The sequence below is a fragment of the Papaver somniferum genome, chromosome 1 (genome assembly GCF_003573695.1).
Source record: "Papaver somniferum cultivar HN1 chromosome 1, ASM357369v1, whole genome shotgun sequence".
NCBI classification, from domain to species: Eukaryota; Viridiplantae; Streptophyta; class Magnoliopsida; order Ranunculales; family Papaveraceae; genus Papaver; species Papaver somniferum.
Window position 1 is genome coordinate 203,075,416 of NC_039358.1, and position 12,492 is coordinate 203,087,907.

Below are 12,492 nucleotides of genomic sequence, written 5' to 3' on the forward strand. Positions count from 1 at the left end.
TGTGAATCTCTATATCACTTGTCTGAATGATGAATACAGGATAATTTTTGTACTAACATATCTTATAGTCTTTACAGTTGATTTCAAGAGGCAAATTAACGCACGTAACAGGATAGAGTTTGGCTAGTTGTTGTTTGTTTTGGGGTGGTATGTGTCCCTACAGATATATCCTGGGAGAAGAGAATGAATACACGCAAACTATGCAAGGGGGGATGGATGAATAAATTAGGAGAAGATATTTATGAGTTATTAACAAGTAAACAACCGTGCGCAGCTGCTATAAATAGAAGAGATGTATCTCCATAAGATATCAACAACTCAATCCAACAAATTGAAATCATGGCTAAAACTGCTCATCTAAGTTCGTCTCCTAGTTTTCTCATTGGGTTTCTCTTGGTTTTGATCGTTGCAAACACAGTGTAAGTTACTATTAACTGTACGGTTCTTTATTTTCTTGTGTTCTTTAATTTTCCGTTAATGATATTTGAGACGCTAATATGAGCATCCGTCTACTTCTAATGGCATACAGATACGTCTGTGGTGAATGTGATAGGGGAAATTCAGTGGTGGTGAAGTCGTGTGCAAGAAGTAATTGTGATAGTCTTTGTAGATTTCATAGCAATTTTATAGTCGGTCATACTGAATGCTCAGTTGGTCCATTTAATACTAATGTGTGCTTCTGTTGCCGGTAAGCGGTAACGATATAAAAAGGAAACTTTCACCGGCAATCGGCATGGCACCAATCATGTATCACACTCACTTGTTTGCTTCTTTGTAATAGTAAGTTCCACGAACGCGTTATTTGCTTATCTTTTATTATCTGTTTGTAATTGTATTTCTTACGAATTGCTGGTTATTTTACCAAACTGATCAATTAGCTGGTCTTTGTTTGTATTGCAAAATGTTTATGTTGTATAATAATAAGATTGTTGGTGACAATGTTTAGCCAATTATTAAATGAAACATGGATTCCTAGAAAAGCAACTGCACCAGAGCACACTGGACGCTATAATCTAATAGCTATCATCTCAAAACCCTTGTGAAAATGGAAAAAATGTAATCTTTTGCATTATTCGAGCATATTTTATCAAGCAATATGCAAGATTCACGATCATCCATGCTACAAATAGCGATAATACTCGGAAAAACACTTGCGCATATATGGGATATTGCAACGAATGCCCGTTACAAATTTGCGACTGTGTAATTAGTAGAATGGCTTTCTACAGTTGCAAAACTTGCAGCGGCTTCGAGTTGCTGGGATTTGCAACAGCTTAGTCAACCACATGTACCACTCGTGAGTGTGGCTAAGTAAAACAAAATGGTTAATCTACCAAAATAGTACCTTTTTCTCGTAATTTTCTAGCTTTTCTTGGCTGGCCGTTCTTCTACTCTTTTACTGGAGATTGGTAATTTGAAGTAGATTGAACTGAACCTTCAGTAGATTGGACTGAACTTTCAGTAGATTGAGCTGATTTTCGTGAGATCAAGTGGAGTTTTGGTTTTCGGTAAGCGAGATCTGGGCTTTAGTTTTGATTTTGATTTTCTTTTGGAACTTTATGCTTTTGATCCATGTACTAATAAATGTTAAGTACTCTTCAAAAAAGATAAAAAAAATGTTAAGTACGTTATATGCAGTTATGGTTTTGGTCAGACGGTAGGGATCTAGGGTACTGTTCCACCACTATACTGGTGGTGCTTAGCGATGTAACTTGTCAGTGTTCAAATTGATGGTATCATAGACGATAACCAATAATATATCGCCTCATTCTAGGAAGACAATATACAGTAAAACTCCTATAAATTAAGGTTTTCTCTATTTTCCACCTCCATTTTTCCTATTTCCCATCTCGTTTACAATTCAAAAATTAACTTATTTTTCAATTCTGATATTTTCTGATTTTTCCTATGTACTATTTATAAAAGTCAAATTAATTTTGACCGACTATTATCCCTTTTATTTGTCTTCTTCATTAATTTTTCTTTGCCATTAAGAAGAAAAAAAATATATCCAGTTATAAACCCTAAGTTATATTCATAATATTACACATGTATGAATTAACTAATTGACGAATCGATGATACATCGTGAAACATTATCATGGAAGGTTTTATTGTTGAAAAACTTAGGATAAAATATCTCACCTTCGTTCAATTGAAAATCTGAAAAGATTATGTTGATTCATGATGATTAACTTAATTAATCATCACCGTTTTCTAAACTATCACACCACCTTACTGGTATAAATGAATGATCATGCATATCCTGATTGTCAAAAACTAAAGTATTCTCTGTACACCATTTGGTAACTAATTTGATTGTAGTTACATGTAATTCGGATCCACTTGTATTTTTTTGGTCAATCGTCGTTATCCACAGTCTGTTCCACCTCTTGCTTGATGATCAGTGCATTATGATGATGATCCATGATTAATTTATTTATTTTTCCGATTGTTGGTATTTAATAGGATAGTTAGTCAGTTAGTCAAGTCAAATAACTTTGACTTGACTCAGTTCAATTCAGTCAGTGTCTGAGTTGTGTCTGATTCAGACAACTTAAATGTGTAAAAAATATGTCCAAAACTCTCTTTGTAATCATCTGATTTTATTCAATAACACAACTTCTTCTTCTCTCTTTCTTTCATATTGTTTAAACATCATACATGTCTTGATTATCATGAGAGAATAAGATTTCTCATGGTATCAGATTAGGAACGATCCTTATTCACAGATTTTTTACATAACTCAACAATTTTATCAAAAGAATTTGAAGTCAGGATAATATCGATTCAACAATTTTTCCCAGATTCAACAATTTTTTAGGGTTCTTGCAAGAATTTATGGTAACAACTCGAAGATCAACTTATCACCATTTCAACAACAGTAGTAGTAGTGAAAATCTCATCGACAGCAGTCTTCTTGATTCAAATCTGGAAAATATTCAATCTCAATCAATTACAATCGCAATGTCTTACGCTGGTAATTCTAATGCTCTACCTTTTACAAATATCTCCAACTTTGTTTCCATGAAACTCGACTCAACCAATTTCTGACTTTGGAGAGACTAATCTGAGGGGGTTTTATTTTCGTGTGATCTATATGGTTATGTTAATGGTGAAATAGTTGAACCTCCACAGAAGGTTATGATAGATGATGTTGAAACAGTTAATCCTGAATGGGTTTCTTAGAGAAGACTAGATAGATTTGTTTCTACTTGTTTGAAAGATACATTCACTCAGACAATTAGTGGTGATGTTCTTGGTTTATCTACTTCTAGAGAGATATGGGAGTTTCTTGAACAAAGTTTCAAAAAATAATTTCTTGCTAGGAAGAGTATGTTAAGAACTCAGTTAAATGGTATTAAAAAGGGGAATATGACAATTGTTCAGTATCTACAAAAGATTAAATCTATAGCAGATTCTTTAGCTGCAATTGGTGAAAAAGTTAGTGATGAAGATTTAATGATGTTTGTGTTGAATGGGCTTGGTAGTGATTATGATATTTTTGTGATCTCTTCACAAAATAGAGAGAATCTTTATACCTTTGGAGAAGTAAAGGCTAAATTACTCTCTCATGAACAGTTTCTTGCTAAAAAACATCAGCTTAACAACAATGTATTTGATGATCAAAATTCAGTAGCATTCTATGCAAGAAATGGTCCATCTAGTTATAATAACAATAGAAGAAACGGTGGAAATACTAAGAATGGAAGTGGTGGATCATATAAGAATAGCCAATATCAATATGGTTCAACTTCAGGGCATTCAAATACTTCATTTCAAATGTTCAACTTCAAATGGTAACAGTGACAGAAGACCTTATGTGGACTACTCTAAAGTGTTTTGTCAAATATGTAAGAAAAATGGTCATGCTGCATCTAGATGCTTCTTTCTTAATCATCCTCCTACAACTGGAAATTCAAGTTCAAATGGAAGTGCACAAGCTCATTACGCTACTGATACTCAAGATTCATATCAGCACACAACAATAGTTCCTCCTGGTACTCAATAGGCTTTTACTGGTTTGAATGTTAATAACTCATCTATCAATGATGATCCTTCTTCTTCAAGTACAGCGTGGATATCTGATAGTGGAGCTTCAGCTCATATGACTGGTGACAGATCACTTCTTCATAATACATATACTTATCAGGGGAAGGAGAAAGTCATGATTGGTAATGGTAAGACTTTACCTATTTCTTTTTCTGGTACTTCAAATATTCAAACTCCTACCACTAGCGTTGTGTTGAATGATGTATTACATGTGCCTGCTATGAGACATAACTTACTTTCAGTGGATAGGTTTATCAAAGATAATGCTTGTTATATTACTTTTGATCCCTTTGGATATGAGATAAGAAGTTTACATGGTCATGTTTTACTAGCTAGAGGAAGAATGGTCAACAATTTAAATCATATATCTACACCTAACTTGCAGTATGCTTTTTCATCTCTTGTTGCCTCTTCTGATTTGTGGCATAGTAGGTTAGGCCATCCTTCTTTAAAAGTAGTTCAACAAATTCATAATAATAAGAATATCATCTTAAATTCTGCTACATCTAATGCTATTTGTCACCCTTGTCAGCTTGCTAAAAGTAAAAGGTTACCTTTTACTGCTTCTTCATAACATGCTTCTTCTCCACTTGCTTTAATCCATTGTGATGAGTGGGGTCCTACTCCTGTTACCTCACTAGCAGGATATAGATATTACATCTTGTTTGTTGATGATTTTAGTAGGTTTCATTGGATCTATCCAATGCAAAATTTTTTTGAAGCCTTATAATGTTTTCAACATTTCAAATATCTTATTGAAAATATGTTTCATACAAAAATTATTTTTTTCAAACTGACGGTGCAAATGAGTTAGTCAAAGGTCCTTTTTAAATCCTTTTTTGATTCATCTGGTATTTAGTTAAAAATTTCTTGTCCTAAAACCCCACAACAGAATGGTCTTACTGAAAGGAAGCATAGACACATTACTGAAATGGGTAATACTCTTCTTTTTAACGCTCTTTGCCCAAAAGAATTTTGGTATGATGCCTTTTTGGCTGCTACATTTCTCATAAATAGAACTCCAACTCCAATTCTTGACAATAAATCTCCTTTTCAAGTTTTATATAATGCTCATCCAGCTTATTCTTTGTTGAGAGTTTTTGGTTGCATTTGTTATCCGTTTTTGGGTCAGTCAAGAACTGACAAAATAGGGTTCATCCCAAATTATCGACGACTTCTGTCAGAGCACCATTTATCTTGGACTAGAAAAATTCTGGATTGTAGTGGGTGGTATATCATATCTGGACTTAACAGAAGCATTACAAGTTGATATTTGACACATAGCTCTAAAATTGAAAGCATGATATATTGAAGAAATCGAGGGAATGTAGAATAGTCTATCTTAATTCTCCTCCCTCTTTTTGGTGACACTTCTTCTCTTGTCCAACTTTTTTTTTTCTTGATACTTCTATTTGTCTTTGTTTCTGGAGTTTTTAATCTCCTCATTCCTTCATTATCTGAATTTTCCTGTTAATAGCTCCTAAAAATGTGTTTACTCTTACCCTTTCCCAGCGAAATCTCTGCAATATCTCCATAACCTCGGGATTCTGCATAAGGACGTGGCTTTGGTCCTAGCTCTGCGTCTCCCAGGACCTGGCTCTACGTCTCCGAGGTGGTCGTGGTGGTGGATACCAAGGTGGAGGAGATCGTGGTGGACGTGGAGGCGGCGGCGGTGGTGGACGTCGTGGTAGTGGAAGAGATGGTGATTCTATGTGCCCTAATTCAAGGTATGTTGATTTTATTTTATCTTCCTAATGTATTGCTTTCTGTGAATTAGAAGTTTAAATTGGTCTTTGGAATTCTGTGTTTTGTGTTGAAGTTGTGGGAATTCGAGCTTCGCTAGAAGAACTGAGTGTAATAAATGTGGTACTCCAAATACTGGAGGAGGTGGTGGTGACAGAGGTGAGAGTGGTGGGGGATATGGTGGGAGTGGTGGATACCAAGGTGGAGATCGTGGTGGTGGTCGTGGAGGTGGAGGAAGAAGGGGTTCTTATGGAAGAGAAGATAGTTATGGACAGGCCCCTCCTGCAACAGCATCTTATGGTGGAGCTGGTGGAAATTATCCTCCTCCTAGTAGTTACGGTGGTGGTGGGAATAGTAATTATGGAACTGATGCAGTTCCTCCACCTACTAGCTACACTGGTGGTCCGACTGCATATCCTCCATCATACGGTGGTGGTGCTCCGAGTTACGGAGATGATAAACAAGGTGGTAGAGGAGGTTCCTATGGAGGCTCCAACGATAGAGGCAGGGGTGGTCGGGGAGGTTCTTATAATGGTTCTAGTGATACAAGATGTAGTGGTAGAGGAGGTTCACAAGGTGGATATGATGGTGGATCTGCTGAACCCGAAATAGAAGTGAAGCAATGTGAAGAAGGGAATTGTGGTGACAATTGTGATAATTCAAGGATCTACATATCAAATCTGCCCTTGGATGTGATTACTGATGAGCTAAGAGAGCTTTTTGGAGGGATAGGTTAGGTGTGTAAAGATATCTTCCTTATCTGTTCTCTTAGTATGTTGCGTTATACCATTAGTACCTTTATCCAAAAATCGATCATGTTCATGTTACTGTTGAATTCCCCACTTAATATGTTGTGTTAGTAGTTTAGGTTGTTGCAAATTACAAGCCTTTATGCGATCCTATGCTCACTGTTTGGCTCAGAATCATCTAATACCCACAACTAGAAATACTAGAAATTATTAATGATATGCATTTTGTTAATTTGAACTAGCTATTCTGCTTCTGCTGCAATGTTGTTATTTCGATGGAAGTCTTTTATCATCCTGCAGTGATGTTGTTTTCATTGTTTAATATGATGCATATACCAGTATCGTCTTTCTTCTGTGTCTCCTGCTTTTTTTTCCTCCGCTCATTTAGTGTATTACTGATTGCTGTACCTGTATTCTAGCAACGAGAATTAAATATGTCACGCACTAGGCAATTCTTATCTAGTGAAATGTGACTTCATGCTAATGTTGTTCCCGCTATGTAGATTGCAAGGATAAAACAAAAGAGAGAATACAAGGATCATGGACTATACGCTGCCTTTCTTCCTCAATTACGAATCAGCATCATCTAATAATATAACTACTTTCAGTCTTGAATTTGTTTATTTTTGAAATGAAAAGGTTAAATAATTGAAAAGAAATTTTTTAGAAGTTCGTACAATAGTTTAATGCTTCGCCACAGAATTCCAATTCACAAAAACTTGATTAGCTTTGTTCACGAACTCTGCCTCACTTCCAAGTCTCCTGCCAAAAATACTTATATTTCTCTGCAGATAACATGTGCGCGTGCATCCTTGGATTCGTATTGATAAACTTCTGTCTGTTCTTCTTTTTCATTAGATTTCAATGACATGAAGATAATTTAATAGGTATAACAAGTATCTGGACCAGGTCCTGATGAGGAAGGGAGAAGCAGAGTCGCACAGATAATCCATCTTTTGTTCTTTTTTTTTGTTTTCATGCCATCAGGTGTGTTCTTATCATGTCCCAAACTTTCCACTGGCACTTTTGGATGTTGATAATCTTAGTTATCAGGTTTTTTAACCGCGGCAAGAAGACAAATTATGACGGCTCGACATAATGTCACAAATAGAATAACTGTTCGTGACGGTTGACTAAACGTCCAAATAATCTCAAACCGTCACAAAAACAATTGTGACCCCAGTAGTAACGACGGATTGCTGCCCTTCACAAATGGGTTTTTGTAACGGTCTTTTGTTATTTGTGACGGGTTTATGTTATTTGTGACGGTTTATAAACCGTCACTAAAGGCCCTCTCTTTTGTAGTGAGGATGGATGAATAAATGAGTAAACAAAAATTATTATTGGTTGTCCCAAGAGTAGTAAACAATGGCTGCTATAGACGATCGAGGACGACTGAACCCATACCAATGATTCAAGTGATATAGCCTACTCTCTTGAGAGTTGAGTGAATGAATCCCTTATGCCTATAAAATAGAAAAGAGTTGTATCTCGATAACGTATCAAGTCAAGAGAGTCACTCTCTAAGTTTGATGGTGTAGATTGCGACTCTCTTTGCATCAGCAGAATCGATTTTTTTGTCAGTCGCGGTACTCTCTTCTATATTTTACAGGCCCAGGCAATATAATATTGGTTCCTAAGTTATGAACACTGTTTTAAGGCATACAAGAAAATTTTAAGTCATACATAATGATTGAATTAATTAGGGTGGGTGATAAGGGGTATCCAAAGATAGGTAAATTACTTAGTTACCCACGATTAATTTATTAATATAATTATTTTATAAAAATTAATATTTTCTAATAATTTTTAAAAAATCATTTTTTTAAAAAAAAATTGTGTTAACTTTTTTAAAAATTAATTTTTTAATTAACTTTTTTTTCTAATTTTTAAAAAATTACTATCATTTTGTTAAATAATTTTTAAATTTTTTTTTTCTAATTTTTATAGAATTATTATTTTTATTAACAAAATATTTGGATAAAGGATTTTGAAGATTACTATCTAATGACCCATTTTTGTCCTTATTTGATATGCCCCGAAATTTTTCAGTACGCCCTAAAACAGTGTTCGAAAAAAGCACCACCATAGAGTTTGTCCTACTTGAGGTTTGGACGATCACTATGGTTTGGTTATGGTTCCACCAATTTGAGATTTTCCTATGAACTTCAGTTAAAGCAAAAACGTACAAAACAAACAAGTAAGAAGAAATGTTGGGAGTCTGACAGAGCTTGGTTGGAAGATGGTGGAGTTTCCATTGGATCCGCCGCTGGCAAAAATGCTTCTAAACTGAGGAGAGCTCGGATGCTTAAACGAGGTGTTGACAATTGCGTCCATGTTATCAGTAACCAATGTATTCTTTAGGCCAAAAGAGCGTGCCGAGGAAAGTGATGCAGCTAGAGAGAAGTTTTTTGTGCCCGAGTCTGATCACCTGACTTTGCTCAACGTATACCAGCAGTGGAAAATCCCAGCTACTAGACATTCTGAACTGAAGACGTTGAAAATCCCAGTAACCACGTGAGGTCTGGATTGGGATGTCGTGTGCAAGGTTATACGCTCTTCCTACTTCCACAATGCTGCGAGACTGAAGGGTATGTGGTTAGCAGAGATGGGTCCAAAGTTTTAAAAGTGAACAAATTACAAATGGCAGAAGAAAAAAAAAGTTTCCAAACACCCAAGGTTTGGCCATTGCCCCCCACCACTATAACTTCCTAATTAGAAACTACTCTACTATTAGTGGAATGAAAAATTGATGTTCAATTTGGATGATTTTTTCAATATGTAATGGGCCATGTCCTGCAAAGTCTGACAATTAGATGGTAAGGTTGAGATAATGGAATGTAATCACATAGTAGTCCTATCTATACAGTACACAATGCATGCATCTCAACTTTAGTACTTAAAGAAGATAAAGACACCAAATAAATAAATAAACAGAAGAAGAATCAGTTTGGTTGTTTTGTTTTGAGTTTAGCAGAAACTTTACTACTGTAACATTTAAGTAGATGGTGAAATGTCCTTGTTGTGGTGGTCGGTGGCAGCACATGATCTTTACTACGTAAGTTTGTAATTGCTTGCTAGAAGATGATGATAATAAAGGAGGTTGTGGAGTTAAGTAGGTTTGGTATGAGATGCTGAATGCATAGTTTTGTTTTTAGAGAAGAATTTGTTCACAATAAATTGACAAAAAAAATCTTATAATGATTAATGACAGTGAAGAATAGACATATCTAATGCGCTTCAGGGGTCAAGTTCTTCCGCGTCAGCAGCCTTCATCCTTTTGTAGTTCATCCAATACATTCTACACAAGATATAAATGACGATCTCTAAAATCATTCTCTAAAAGCTAGTGTAACCCATATATTTCTTTCAATATTGATTTGTTTGACTTGCATCTTTATTGTAATAGGAATCTTTATTGATTTCTCTAAAAGCTAGTGTAACCCATATCCTTCTGCAACGTGCAAAATGACATTGAAATATTTGACTGCCATCAAGGTGGTACTTTGAAGGTGGATATTTATAAAGCAGCAAAATATAAGTTTCTTGTTTCTTTGCACGTTCATAAACACCATTTTTTAAAGTCAAGGTCACCTCTCCCTGTATTTTTCTCCTGGACGTTCCAGCTATTGACGTTTAGATGCTCGTTGAGCCTTTGGCTTCTATGGGTCTAGAGCTAGAAGCATACGTTAAATTTGTACTCTGTGTCCACATCAAATCCCACATTTATATTGAAATGGTAAAACACTTTGACGAATGACAACCTCACAGACCCGAACAAAAACAAATACTGATCCAGAATCAGTGTCTACCCAACATGGTCATCATAGCTACTAACATGTGCAGGTTCTAACATTTCGCAAGAGGCATGTTATTATCACAAAAATACTTAAAGGAAATGGAGTTAAAAAGGATATTTTTACCCTTATCAATCCAACTGGCTGTAATGGTTCAACATAGGCCTACTCAAGGAAGTACCGCTTACAGAATTACTATGATTGAAAATGCGATTATGACTTATATCCTATGCGATGACATTCTATGCAAGAGTGGCATCTCATTGTTGCTGAATGCTAATGCTAATGTTGTCTTGACCGCAAAAGACATCAACAATTGAGTAATAAGTAATTACCAAATGAGCAAATGAAAACATCTAGAGACAAAATATTTGGATTAAAATTCAGAGGAACGCAAAACCCTAATTACCCAATTTAAAATTCTTAAACCCAGAGCCTGAAAATACTATAAATGAAATTCATAAAAGAGTACTACTTTTGAATCTAAAATTTACTAATTTTTTTTTACTTCTTGTTTAGAAAGATTTTTAACTGCAATTACAGAAGAATCAGGCAAAACTCCTCGATAAACAATACCATATCCACCACCAATCACATTTTTATCAGAAAATCTCAGTAATGTCTGTGAACCATATGAGAATATTGTTTAACAACATTAAGCAAAGGTTCTAACATATTCTTATTCTAACTATAGAGACACCAAAACGATTGATACACCAAACAAATCGTTTTATTATAGATTATTGTAATAAGATCAGACATAAAGCATCTTCATCAGACCCACTAGTTGGTCCTCCTAGATACATCATCATGCCTTCCGAGCTCAGACATTTCTATAGTCAAATGATCGGGCGATTGGGATAGTGGGGAGACTTGAGGGGACGTATTGTCGGGGGTTTTCATTTCCATCAGTTCTGGAGTCCGAACAAATATGTAGTAGCTTCGAACTCCGACTCCAGCTACGACCAGAACAGTGACAACGATCCAAATGAAGTAGCTAACACCACCACCATGTGATGGTGGCGGTGGAGATGGCAAAGAGTCCCCCGGCATATCATCTCTGCCAGTAGACGGCTCAGGAGAAGTAGCAGGTCCCTGGCATTCGATCTGTCATACGGAGAATAAAGGAAAAAATGGTAAGAATGTTTGTGAATAAAATACAGAGAAGGTGAAGAACAGAAACATTAGCAAAATACACGAATCATACCATGCTTATGAGTACTAAGATAATGACAATGTTTGTGAATAAAATACAGAGAAGGTGAAGAACAGAAACATTAGCAAAATACACGAATCATACCTTAATTACAATCAAAAGTAAAATGACGACAATCCCGAGTCTTTTGTATTTCATTACTTCAGCCATTCTAAATCTCTCTCTCTCTCTCTCTCCCTCTCCCTCTCTTTCTCGATAGAAGTTGTAGATGTTGATCTTCAACATTAGGGGGGGTTTTATAACCAAAAAATTGACCAACACAGTTGGCCTGTTTTCTTTAGTTGATGGGTGATTTTTCGTTTTTTACTTTAAAATACACGCAAGTATGAACTTAGCATTTTTGTTTTTTTTCTTTCCCGCGTTTAGTATGATACATCGAGGATTGTGCAAGTAAATTCAACGACGGAGGTAGGGTGCGGCTAAGGTGGGCAGTAGCCCACCCCAGAATTTACCAAAACTCGTTTTTGACCATTACAGAAGCCCACCCAAAATTAAAAAAAAAAAAAAAAAAAAAAAATCCTATACGAATCTCAAATTCCCAACTTAATTTTATTCCGGAAATCTTATTTTTCTGTTCCTAGTTTATTCAGATCGATCCAATTCGTAAGGATCCTGACTAAGTCGCCGAACGAATATTATGAGATTGATGGGTTAGTGGTGCAGATTGTAACCACAATTGTGAAACTATACAGTTAGTGTTTATCAGCCAATCTTACACTTTTAAGATGAGCCCTTTCGACCAACTTAGGCGCCATTCCGGGTAATCTTTTTGCAGCGCTGTCACTGAAATTATTTCCCAATGTTGATAATTTTATAGCAATTGAAGTCAAGCCTATAACACTGAAATTACAGTGTGTCGTGTCTTGCTCGCCTTAGATATTTTACCGTGTTTGTCAGTTTCCTAACTTTGATAAATTAACTTGAGCATTTATTAA

The 12,492-nt window shown here is 35.6% G+C and overlaps 1 protein-coding gene and 1 long non-coding RNA gene across 2 annotated transcripts; one reads left to right on the top strand and one right to left on the bottom strand.

Annotated features, from left to right (window-relative positions):
• Window positions 1-257: 257 nt before the first annotated feature.
• LOC113335477 lies at window positions 258-958 on the top strand. Its single transcript, XR_003353377.1, has 2 exons — window positions 258-419; window positions 530-958. It is a non-coding gene; the product is annotated as an uncharacterized LOC113335477 (long non-coding RNA).
• Window positions 959-10,816: 9,858 nt separating this feature from the next.
• On the bottom strand, window positions 10,817-11,753 carry LOC113335481. Its single transcript, XM_026581525.1, has 2 exons — window positions 11,642-11,753; window positions 10,817-11,448 (listed from the first exon to the last, which is right to left on the bottom strand). Exons 1-2 carry the CDS (start codon window positions 11,705-11,707, stop codon window positions 11,125-11,127), a joined length of 390 nt encoding a protein of 129 aa, XP_026437310.1. The 5' UTR covers window positions 11,708-11,753; the 3' UTR covers window positions 10,817-11,124.
• Window positions 11,754-12,492: the final 739 nt, after the last annotated feature.